Genomic DNA, 12,578 nt, shown 5'->3' with positions numbered 1-12,578 from the left:
TCCCCATTGATAAGTCCCCTACACAGCCACTTTAGTGATCTCTAAATATTTCACGAATCCTTCAAGTTCTCTGGAAATGCGTACGGATCACTTAAGTGCTCTAAAACTGTGCCAAATGTCACTCAAGATATCTCTAAATGTGCCACGGATTGTTTAAGTTTTCTGGAACTGTGTCGTGGGTTAGTTACTTAAGTGATCTTTGAATGTGGTCCCAATTCGTGTTATGCGTAGTGATGCCATCTGTCATCAGTTTTCCTAACTATGATTAAATTGCAATGATTGAATAATTGTATCGTTGTAGACCTGTTGCTCTCTGTGGCGAGACTTTTCAACGGAGAGATCGGCTCACATTCGCGCCATGAAGTTGGGAAACACAGAAAACCAACTTCAGCCGACCATCACTGTGGCAACGGTTGGGTTAGCATCCGAGTCCTCGCTAGTCCGGGCTAGTCCTAGATGGGAGTCCGTCACTATGACCACTCGACCAGTGGCGGATTAAAGTCAGTCGAGGCTTCAGGTGCAAAAGAAAAGATTGGGCCCCTTACATAAGAAAATAGTGTGAAGTTTGGGTTCTTCAGAAGTCGGGGTCCCGCGCGTGCGCCCGCTGTGAAATTCGCCTCTGCACTCGACCACCACAGTAGCAAACGAATGCGACGAGCTAAAATCGAACCCGTAAAACCTTCGGCTTGTCAATCCGACGCTCTACCAACGGCACCAGATCCGATATTAAAGGATAGGTTGCCCAATAGTTCGTAGGCTACCTAAAAAAAAAAGACATCTAGATTGAGGGATTATTTAGGTAATACTCTTATGCAGTGGCGTCGAAGCCGGGGGGGGGGGTTGTTTTCACCTCGATCTGCTGATTTTCACTATCAGCTGATTGGTCCGTTTCTCCCTTATATTTCCTTCTCCTCTTCTACGGACCCCCCCCCCCCCCCCGGGACATTTCCTCTATCCTCCTCCTCTTTTACTATGTGCGGAAATCTGTTCCTCCACCCCTATGCAATTTTTGCCGTCCCTCTTCGCTCCACTATGAGCTTACCCTTTAATATTGCCGACGCCCCTGCTCTTATGGGTGATAATAGTCGTACGCCCTCTGTTAAAATCAAGAAGAAGAAAAAATCGAAGATATCCAAAACTCAAATGCATTTAAATCAGTTTCACATCCAGACGATGGCGTAAAAATCATTGGAAATTGTTAATAAGCTATTCAAAAAAATACAGTAAAGCCCCCTTTCACGGCCAAATAATGATTTCCCTTGTACATTTGTACCTTGTACAAACCCACGATCAACGGTCACCCTTCTTTCACTGACAAATTTTTTTTGTCTAGCCGGTGTCCGCAAAATCAGGGTTTGACTGTATTCAGGGCTTCAACTAGATGCTTGGTTGGTCGGGGCAAGCACGCATTTTGGCATTCCTTGCAATGTTGAGGGAGAGGTTAAACTGTGAAATTCGCGCCTGCCCCTGGTCCGGCGTCTGACGCACCAGACCAGTCTCCCCTTCCCCAAGTTGTGGCCCTGACTGTATTTCTGAATTTAAGTATTGTTAAGGCATGGGGCCCACCCGAGCAAGGCCCATGTGCAGAAGGGGAGGGGGCTTCATAAAAGCGGGGGGGGGGGCTGGCTGTATTTTTATGACATGGTTAAAACAATTCTCGAGAGTAAGCATGTGAATTGACAGGCCAGTGTTTATAGCCAGGTGTGGGGGCTTCAGAAAAATCACTGCCACGAGGCCTGAGAAAGAATTATGATTTTGCTGCTTGTGGGCTATACGAATTTTGCCACCCCTTTTCCACTCTAGTTTGATTTTTCTGATTTTCGTGACCACCCATTTCTTGGATTTGCCTCCCTTAATATAACCCTCTTAGTCCCGCGCCCCTATAAGCACATCTGTGTCTTTGAACAGGGGCGTCGGAAGTGTTTCGAAACTGTGGGTGCTCGTCTTCAGTTTTATATCGGAAATTTTAATTTCTGAATCAATTCTGGGGGTGCTCGGATGCATACCACAAATTTTCGTGGGTGCTTCAGCACCCACAGCACCCCCGGCTCCGACGCCACTGTCTTTGAAACACTTTTTTTGGACACTCGCCCTATGCTCACTTACTCTCTAGGTCACTCATTTGATCATTCGTATGCTCACACACTCTCTGGAACATTCTTTTGGTCACTCAACAACCTGGTTCTATCTCTCTAGGTCACTCTTTTAATCATTTACATGCTTCGCCACGCTTCACGTCACTCTTTTGGTCATTCCCATGCTTCGTCACGCTTCACGTCAATCTTTTGGTCATTCCCATGCTTGCACACACTGTAGGTTATTCTTTTGGTCACTCACGCACTTGTACACTCTTTTGTTCACTCAAATACTTGCAAACTCTAGATTACTTCTTTGGTCACTCACTGACCAAATCCCAGGGCAGTAACTAGGCTGGGGAAACCGGGACACTTTCCAATGCCGTCTTAACACATGGACCCACCCGCGGGTCTCAAGCACGACCTCCTATATAACCTAGGTGGTCGTGGTTATCTAGGTGGTCGTGTCTCAAGAGGAGAGGGACCTCGCAAAAATGAGAAGTGGTTGAAAATTTTCCAGGTAGAGATTCAAAAACATCACTTGGCCGGGGGGATCATGATTTTCTTAAGACGGCCCTGGCACTGCCGCAGGATCCCGAGTCGAATGGAGGGACCACAAAAAAAAAATATCACTTATTTTGCATAATAATAATAACCCTTTCGAGAGAGATTTCCAAGAAAAAGTCTGCCTCAGGGCCCCGAGTAGGCCCACTACGGTAATGCCAAATCTCCTTACTCCCTAGGCAGAGGCGCATTTATGGTTTTAGACCTGTGTAATTTGAAAATTTTCCGCCTGAACTATAGCCAGCTAAGCCCCCCCCCCCCCCGGTAACTACGGCACTGCCCGGGGGGGCCATAATGTTGTTAAGATTGCCCTGGGGACCCTCCTATTAGATAACAGCTCTACGCCACTGTCAAAATGAAGAGGGGGGGGGGGAAATCGAAGATGCCTTGGATTAAAGCTTAGATGCATTTAAATCAATTTCAGCCAAATGATGGCGTAATAATGATTTAGAAAAATCGAAGGGATGGGCTGTAATTAATTCCTCAATAAAATAAATTCCAGATATAATTTACGGATTATTCACATACTTCCTTCCCCTCCCAATCAAAACAATTTCTTCCCCCTCCTCCCCCACAGCCGTTTCTAGACGACAATAAACGTCTAGCGTCCTAACAGGCAAATGATATCGTAGGGTTTTTTTTTATCATCGGCGTTACGTCATCTTAATGGCATTTGCAAATGCAACACGCCGGACGGAGAGGGACCGCGGAATATAGTTCCAGCCTATATCCGAGTTTTATCGAAACAATTAACAAAAATATGGAAAATTAAAATAAAAATAAACATAGAATTACTTTTTTGAATCGGAAATAAGCGGAGAGGATGTTTTTTTTACCTTAATTTACGGAATCTGATCTCCGACGCGGATGGATACACGGCATTAATTGGGTGTGGCTTTAGTCTGCCCCTTCACTTGATTTTGTCACCCCGCTGCTGCTGTACTACTGCTGCTGCCTTCTACTCCTCATCGTCTTGTGAAGCGTCGGCTACCGGCGTCGTTACCTTTTTTTTGTTATTGTCGTTGGGAAACAAGCAAAAAAACACAAACTCGACGGTGCAACAGTTTGGCTTTTTCGTCGTTGAGAAAGTAATACAGGAGTGTGTTTTATCGACGCTAATTGCTGCTGCTACTACTGTTGTATTTGACCGCGGTCATCTTTGTGTGGTTTATTTGGGTAAAGATGTCGGAAACAGCGAATAACGCCGAGGCGGCTGAAAAGCAGAACGACGAAAAGCAGCAGCAGTCGAACGAAAACGCTGCTGCTGCTTCTCCTCCTGCGACAGACGACACGGCCGTTGAAGCTACTGAAGAACAAGCGCCAGTTATCAAGGAGATGCGAGCTGTCGTTCTCACAAGCTTCGGCGGTTTGAAGGCTGTCAAAGTGCTGAAAAAGCCCGAGCCCAAGGCAGGCGATGGCGAAGTCCTGATCAGGGTCCGGTCATGGTGAGCTTTTTTTTTTTTTAAACTTATTATGGTATGAATTCGTGTTTAACACGCGTATGTGACAATGCCGAAGAGGTGGTGGGAGGGATGTGAAAATGGGGGAGAAACAAAGGCTTGAGCTTATGTTGAATTTATATTTAATTTTTCTTCGATTATTTCAAATTGTATTTTGCGAGCTGTCGCGGCCGTATTGCGTGTTTTTTTGACAGTTCGAGAAACCACGTTTTTTTTTTTTTCTTTTTCCTGTTCAAAAAGCGTGCTTCGTTTCTGACGCTTCCCGCTCAGGAATCGATTGGGGAAAATTTTCTCGAATCGAGACCTGTTGCTTATAATCTCTCTTCATTGTGTTTTTTGAGAGCGAATTTTGAACTCGTTCCAAAACATGTTCCGCGACGCCTTTTCGTGGGAGCTGTGCGCGCTCGAGCACTCCCGCAATCCAAAAATTAATCTGATGGAAGCCTAGCTGAGCACTCGCGGGTCTCAAAACGCGCTTAAGTGTATATATGTTTTCCAGCCTTTTTTGATGTAGCGTAACAGATATGCCGCTGTCATGGCCCCCAACATCCTGAGACAGGGCCCCTAGGCTGGGATCTTTCACGGTGCCCCCTTTATGATGAATTTATAGCGTGAAAAAAAAGGATTAAAATCCTCCCGGGACCTAGAGCTGGAGCCTTGTCAGCCCACCCCTTGTGGGGCCATGGCCGCTGTAGTCTAATTTACCTCGGTCCGGGACCCAGGTTACTTGAAAAATCTGGGTCCTTTTTGAGTGAAAGTGAGGGCCTCCCCATAATTCTCTGGTATATCTGAATCTTTTCCAGCATGCCCTAGGTCTTTAATCACCTGTTTATATCTTTGTTCAGACACAGCAGTGGGCCATGTTCTAGGTAGGAGGTATCGGTGAGTTAAATTCATTTAAAAATGTTTTCTATCCAAAGTAAGGTTAGGTTTCTTCCAGGGGACACTGGTTAAAAACTTTAATTTAACCAATCAATGTTTATCTCGTATCTAAAAATTGTGACCAGTTTAAACCATGTTGGTGAATGCGGCCCTAAGTATTAATTATATGCACTTCGATGAAACACTTATTTTATCTCAGTGGTTGTGAAATAATATTCAAAAACAAATTTTTTAGTATTTGATTATAATCTTCCTAGGATGTGCAATATAATTTTCCAGTCAAGCTCTTATTAAAACAAATTATTTCAATTATCGCATAAAATGTTAATCTGAATGTATAAAATGCATCAAAGTTTAATTGATACATGTCTATAAAATTGTATTGCATAATTTTATGGTGTAAATTTGTAACTTGAAAAGGCTGATCGGTTTTATACACGGTAATGAAATAAGACCAAAGTTGCTGGGGAGACATCGGGTATAACAGCCAGTTGAAACGCTTAGAAAAAATTTTTAATTGTAATGTTTTTTATCATAGTGAGTGACTATCTGCACGAGGGTGGTTAGAAGCATATTTGATGTAACTAGAAATTTTAAGCTGCATGAAGTTTAAAGATTTAATGGAGCAACTATAACTCATTGCTATGGCACTTGATGCATCAGTGACAAAGGTTGTGTAAATAGTGCTGATTCTTATGAATGGATGGGGCTTTTTATAAAATTCAGACTTGATTTCCTTATTTCCAAGTCATGAAATTAAGATATGAAGAGGCCATTCTTTTCTGTATCATTTGTTCGCATGTCTTATCAATCCTGAATATTACCTATCGATCCTGAATTCACCCTCTTGAGTGAAAGAATAAATTCTAAACAATAACAAGTGGCAAAATTTAATAACTTGTGGGTTTTTTTTTAAATCGTGTGCAAAAACTTTTTTTAATATTGCTCTTCAAAGTACTTTAAATTTAATAATGTGGAGAGAAAGAATGTGAAATATCTAAAATTCACAGAAAAATGTGATTGTGTTCAAATACTTCCAAGTTGACCCGTAAATTCACAATGGAATAGGTATACACCGCTGATAAAATCAGTGAATTGTTAATTTATATGAAATTCCAATTCAAACTAATTAAAAAAAATTATATTGTGCTGAGATTCGGATATTCGGCCGAACAGTCATTAAGTCCCATTACAGTTAGAGCCCCACCTCCGTCACGTTGGTGGTCGGCTGAAATTGGTTTTCTGTGGTTCCTAACTTTGAGGCACAAATGCAAGCTGATCTCCTCACTAAAGTCTCTCCGCAGAGCCTACAAACGGTACAAATATTCAATCGTGATTCACTCGGACCCTGCCAGCTCTCCCGATTTAGGTGGGAGACCCAGGATTTTTCATTTCTCTGGATTTGCCGAAATTTTTCAGGATTTCGGCAGAAAATTAGATTTTACGCAAACGTTCACTTGACGTCAATGACTACTATCATTGTGAGGAAAAACACCCATAGAGGACAGCTGTGGTCATTTCCATTGAGCAGCTGTAAGTCTTGCTGACCGCATTTAAACAACTGGCAAAGACTACTTCATTTATGTAACATTTATGGTCAACCATTTATCAGAGGCATGACCTTGGTTGTTGCAATTCCTGTATAATTGTTATTGTATTCCATTAACAGCCATGTGGTAAACACTTTTTCGTCGGTAGCTTTGTAATATTTAAATCTAAAATTTAAAAATTAAAATCTCCAGAAAGAAAATGTAAAACTTTAAACTGTATATGAAGCTAAATATAAAACTTGAGAATTCATGTACCAAAGATTATCAATCACTGATAGCATCCACGAAAAGAAACTTGTTTTATGAACAGTATGTAGATGTGATTTCTATATTCTGCATGGAAAGACTGACATGGAATTATTCTGCTCAGGACAATGCAGAACCTGCCTGGGGGGGGGGAGGAGGAAGAGAATGGAACTTTTCTTAATTGATTAAAAAACTTATTTTAATTGAATCAATTAAGAAAATTTAATTTTTGATCAAGTGTCTATGAGTGTCGGGAGAATTTCTGGATTTCAAAAGTTGGCATGCCTGACTCACTTCTGAAATATAGATGACAGTACTAGATACGTACTCAGACTATTCAGTACATATATTTCTGGCATTACTCACTAGGTAGTAATTGTCCATAGTGATGGACCAGAGTTGTGTGGTTTAAAAGAAGTGACAGCCTAAGGTACTTATGTTCTAGGAAAATATGTTGAATAGAATATTTTTACGTTTTTCAAGGGGAAATTTTTATGCCTAGATATTTTCATAAGTTAAAAATCAGAGCTTGGCCAATTATCTCTTTTCCACATTTGGCATTAGTTTTTCGCATCTGATTTTACAATGTTTCTTTTAATGGAGTTTTAAATAACAATTTAAAATTATTTTTTTATTCCACTTGAGATAAGAGGGAGAATTTTACTTTCATTTATTGAAAAAAAAAAATCAGATAAACGAGGCCGATAATGCCTCTGACGCATACCGCAGCCCATGCAATAACTTTAGGCGAATGCAGTGGTTTCTCTTCACACAAATGAGGATTTTTGGAACCCCAAAATCTCCAGTGTTTTTTTTTTTTTTTTTTTTTTAATTTTAAAAAATAAAAACTAAACTTTCGAAATTTCTGTACAACATTCTTAGTTTTGTTAATAAACGTACAGTTTACCGCATAATTCTATTAATCTTTGTTGTAGAGATATTTAATTTTGAAAGAAGGGCTTATTCGCTGATCACCCTGTATATGTATGTGCAGGTTATATATCTTTTTTTTGGTAAAACAAAGTACGTATAATACTAATTTTATGTCAACCAGTCGTGTGATTAATTTTTTTCAAGTTTGAAGCTATTAAAATGAATTTTCCTGATTTTAAAATTTATGAATACATTTAAATTGACTTCATGTTCTCAACTGTGAAAGCAGTAAAAAAATTGATTCAATTTTAGAAATAATTAGATTAAAAACTGACATGTCTGCATATGTTATAATTACCGAACTGGTTTAGAAACTGATTCTGTTATAATAAAATCATTTTTTCAATTTTTTTTACTCCTGAAGTTGTAATTTTTGAGCATCCAAGCAATATTTTTTCTAACATGTGTCCATAGCTTCTGTAAAAGCTGGAGCTGGGAATTTTTTCTTGGATTTATTTTCATCTCCTGTGCGAGATGATTCAATGTGACTATTCTTTTCAGTCTCCATTCGTGAAGCAATTATATTTTTCCCCTAGAGTTAAACAAGTGTATGAGCTTTGGTTGGACATGGTGAAAATGTAGCTAACCTAAATGAATATTCTAAAATAAATGAATTTGACATGAAACATTGGACATGAATCTCTAATATATTTTGCCAGACGAGTGGCTGGGATTTTAGCACTCGGGCTTTTGAACATTGTCTGTGTAGACTGTCATTTACTTTCATATTTCCCGAATAGTGGAATTTGCATTTGTTCTCGGCAATTGTCAGTTATCCAAGAACACTGGTAAAACTGAAGCAGTGCCAGTCTGGCGCAGTGTTAAATGTCAATTTAATGAATTCTGTTTTCTACACAAATAATCATGTTTAAAATTAAACATGAGAAAAATAAGATGCTTGTCAGTTTATTATATGTGAAGGCATAGAAACTCCATTTATTTTTAGTGTAAGGTAAGGAAAATAACTTTATGGTATGCTCTAATATTTTTCAATTGAATCTTCAGTTACACTTGCTAAACTGTATTGGATGTGAAATACACGTGTTATTATAAGCAGCTTTAAATGTAACTTGCATTGTTTTGGGAAGTAACATGAATGTCCAGAGATCGCATTTCACTCTAATTTATCTGGGACCCAGGTTATTGGTAAAATCTGGGTCTTTTGAGTGACAGAATTGAAAGAGGGTTCCTTTCCCTATCATTTACATTTACCTTACATTTACATTACTCTGTGAATTAAACAAATAATTGATTTCTAAAAATTGAATCGCATTTAAATTGTATTCGTTGTTAAATATGCTAATGATAGAGAAAAGTTAATGATCCGTCAATCCCTTGAAAAATTAACATGTATATTATACAAATTTGTTTTAAATTTTCTAAGTCTTTTGAGTAATGTCTAGCTGGAAGGATTTTTTTCTCCTGATGGTCCACAACTGTTTATCTTTATTTAGCCACCATATATTTCGTACCTGAATATAAAAGCTATGCCATATCTGTTGGGAGAAACCTAGCAGCATATTTGTTTATCCACCAGTGCAGTCTTAATGCATAGGCTCCCTGGTGTAGCCTGAGTCCCTCGAGAGAAAAGGCCTAAAAAATAAGATCCGGTTATAATTTTCAAGAACTTGCCAGGTAGTGCCTTAGAAAAATTACTTGGCTTGGAGCTTAAGTCTCTTGAGACGGCCCTGGTGTCATCCATCCTCCAAGTTACTAATGTGGGAATTCGTAATTTAATGTATATTTGTGTTGTAGGTCTGCTGACTATCGTGATGGGCTGTTTGAAACAAAATCTTTACCTGTGAAGAACCGGTTTTTGGTGCCCTTCCTGCTTACCCATTTTAATTTCTTCTATTCCCAGCAATTCCAAAAAATTAAATTCTAATCCTGAGATTAGACGTGTGCTTTTTTGAAAAATTTAATTTTGTGAGAACTAAATGAATTTGCGTGGTAAATACACTGTCTGATATAGGGTGTCAGTGATGTGGAATGTCTCATGTTTGTGGGAAAGAGCAGCAAAATATTTTTTAAGGTCATGACTTAATATGGTCGATATAGGAGAAATTAATAAAGTATTTTTTCGTCTTGTACTTTTCTCTTAAAACTGGCGGGACGTGTGAATAAAATCTTTTCTTAAAATCCCAGATATCTGATTTATTTCTGCACGTCACGGAACAATGTTTTGCAGTAGATCAGTCTTGAATTTTAACAAATAGGGAAACTGTAGAAAACATATATTCTGAATTTTTAACATAGAACATTTTCAATCGCCAAGGACTCGTTGCAGAATAATAAACATTTTGTTTTGGAAGTTTAGTAATTTGTATTCCAGCATCTCTATGGTTGGGGGGGGGGGTAACTTTGGATATTATAGAGACTGGCTTTTAAAATTAGTCTCTTTAAAACCATTTTATTGTTTTCAATGCAGTCAAAGGATGTTGGTCTAAATTTCTGACTGTTTGTTTCAGTCAAACTAGACAATTATTTTTAATACATTAGAGTGAAGTTTCTTTATTCAGAATTATATTAGGGTTTGTAATTTGGCACTTGATTATAGTTTGTTTTTATAGTAAAGTTTATATATAATTATATATTCTTAATATATAATTTTTCAGCGGATTAAATTTCTTGGATGTCATGGTGAGGCAGGGAGCTATTGACAGCTTGCCAAAGACTCCGATTATTCTTGGATTCGAATGCGCTGGAGAAATAGAAGCTATTGGAGAGAATGTACCAGATTATCAGGTAAGTGTTAAAAAATCTGTATATTTTAATTTACTTGTACTGGTGAGAAATAGAACATAATTGTATCAAGGGCTATATTGAAAAATTCTAGTGCTGTGGCATAGGTCAATGAACAATAAAATGTTTAATGAAACCAAAGAATCTGTAGAGGTTGATACTCAAGTAATCTGTAATGGTTTTTTCCTTGATACCATAAATATAATTTCTGTTCGTAAAGATGGCGCCAAAGGCTACACGTCCCAAATAGGCCTACTGTGCAATAAGCAAAAATACAAATGTACTTGTGTCAATGTCGTGAAAATTACCCAAAATATTTATTTATTTAATTTATACGAACATCTGTAGTCATTTTGACAATAACAGTTAATTGGAATTTTTTCTTGCTTTTTCCTGTCAAATTTTATAGAAGCAATTGCTTTTGTAATTTTTTGTCAAAGCATGAGGCACTCTAGAATAAAATTCTCTAGATCAGCGGTTCTTAACCGGTGCTCTGTAGAAGCTCGAGGAAAATAAAAAAAACAGTAAAATTTAAAACCAACGTTTATGTTTTTTAAATAGTAAAAATAAATCGCTACTTTTGAATAATTTAAAAATTGGCCTACGGGGCTTTGCCATAGAATATTTTTACTTGTAAGGGCTCAGAGTCAAAGCAGATCGAGAACTGCTGCTCTAGATGAAACATTTTGTGGCAGCTATGAAATCTGGATTTTTTAATTTCTATCAATTTCATTTGTAATTAAATCTACGTGTTAGTTACTGATAAGACACATTTTCAATTCTTTTCTATCGTCTATTAAAAACTGATTGGAGCATGTATTTTTTTCCACGAAAGAAATAAGCAGAGCTTAAACATTTATTAAATTCGGGAGGGGGGGAAGAATCATTTTCAAAAGTTACATCCAGGGTTGGCAAGGTTTTGGACATTACGGTAAAAACCCTCTTGTCCAAAACTGTCTAAAACCTCTTATTTATAACTATAAGTGAAAAACTTTTGCAATTTGATAAAGAGGTAACTTCTATAATCAAACTTTATTATATAAATTATATTAATTACATTAAATGTAATAAAATTTTAAAATTCAAAACAGTATGTGCAAAAAGGTTGGAAACATGAGAAATTATTTTTCATTTTATAAATTTTTTTGTCACTTTCTGAATGTTTTTTTTTATTTGAAAACAATACAGGGTGTTTTAAAAAATTAGACCAAATATTAGAGGTAGTAGAGTACCTATTTCAGTACAAGAATATTAATTAAGAGCCATGATTTTTTTGCTGCGAGGTCAGAAATTAAGCTGGCTAGAGGTGTGTAACAAATATCTATTTTCAGGGTTCCCACTCTCCTTACTTTTCAGTAAAATGGCCTACTTGCTCGGGTTTGTCTTACTTTTTATCAAATTCTATCAACAAAATTTATGTAATTGATTTTAATGGAGCAGGGAATCCTTGATATATTGCCAAATATTACAAATACAATTTCTACTTTGGCAGAATCATTATCGCTTTAAAGGTTATTTGGGGACGGGGTGTATGTGGACTATCTGATTTATTAGTTTTTCATTTGTTTAGTTTGAGGGTTCAATAAGTACAATAGTCATTAACTTCTGCTGGTTGAAAAAAATAATTTTGAATTTATTATTCATGGGTCTTGGACAGTAACTAGCATTCATCATTCAAAATTATGGTGCAAATAAGTGAAACAACAGTTTGCATTATAAAGCAGTTGGATACATAGGCCTATTCTAAGTTTGATGATTCTGATGCTACCCAATAACATTCAGTTGTCTTCTGTATTTTTAAGGCATGAATAGGCATAAACAATATTTACCAGAGTTGGCAAGATTTTGGATAGTACGGTAAAATATAAAATCGTACTGTCCAAAACCTCATATTTATAACTAAGTGAAAACTTTGCAATTCGATAAAGAGGTAACTTCTATAATCAAATAAACTTTATATTATATAAATTATATTGTAATTTTATTATATTAAATATAAAATTTTGAAATTCAAAACAGTATGTGCAAAGGGTTATTACTGATATCAGGTTATCAAAAAATTAAAACTGAACTGTCTTGAGGTTAGATATTAGATTTATGAAAACATGAAAGATACAAGAATGGGA

General features: G+C 37.3%; 1 protein-coding gene across 1 annotated transcript in view; it reads left to right on the top strand.

The window, feature by feature from the left end:
* The first annotated feature begins 3,564 nt into the window (after positions 1 to 3,564).
* LOC149071173 (putative NADPH-dependent quinone oxidoreductase VAT1L) overlaps positions 3,565 to 12,578 on the top strand; it is a 28,403-nt gene continuing 19,389 nt past the window's right edge. Inside the window, exons 1-2 of the mRNA XM_089248255.1 lie at positions 3,565 to 4,084; positions 10,326 to 10,455. Of these exons, the coding sequence (XP_089104381.1) occupies positions 3,822 to 4,084; positions 10,326 to 10,455 (393 nt within the window). The 5' untranslated portion in view covers positions 3,565 to 3,821. The remainder of the gene's footprint in view (positions 4,085 to 10,325; positions 10,456 to 12,578) is intronic.

Source organism: Pholcus phalangioides, unplaced genomic scaffold (assembly GCF_987345545.1).
Source record: "Pholcus phalangioides strain wild (caught in Gottingen) unplaced genomic scaffold, Ppha-v1.0 ptg000019l_1, whole genome shotgun sequence".
Lineage (NCBI taxonomy): Eukaryota > Metazoa > Arthropoda > Arachnida > Araneae > Pholcidae > Pholcus > Pholcus phalangioides.
Note: the sequence above shows the minus strand (reverse complement) of the source record. Positions and strands in the feature narration are given on the sequence as shown.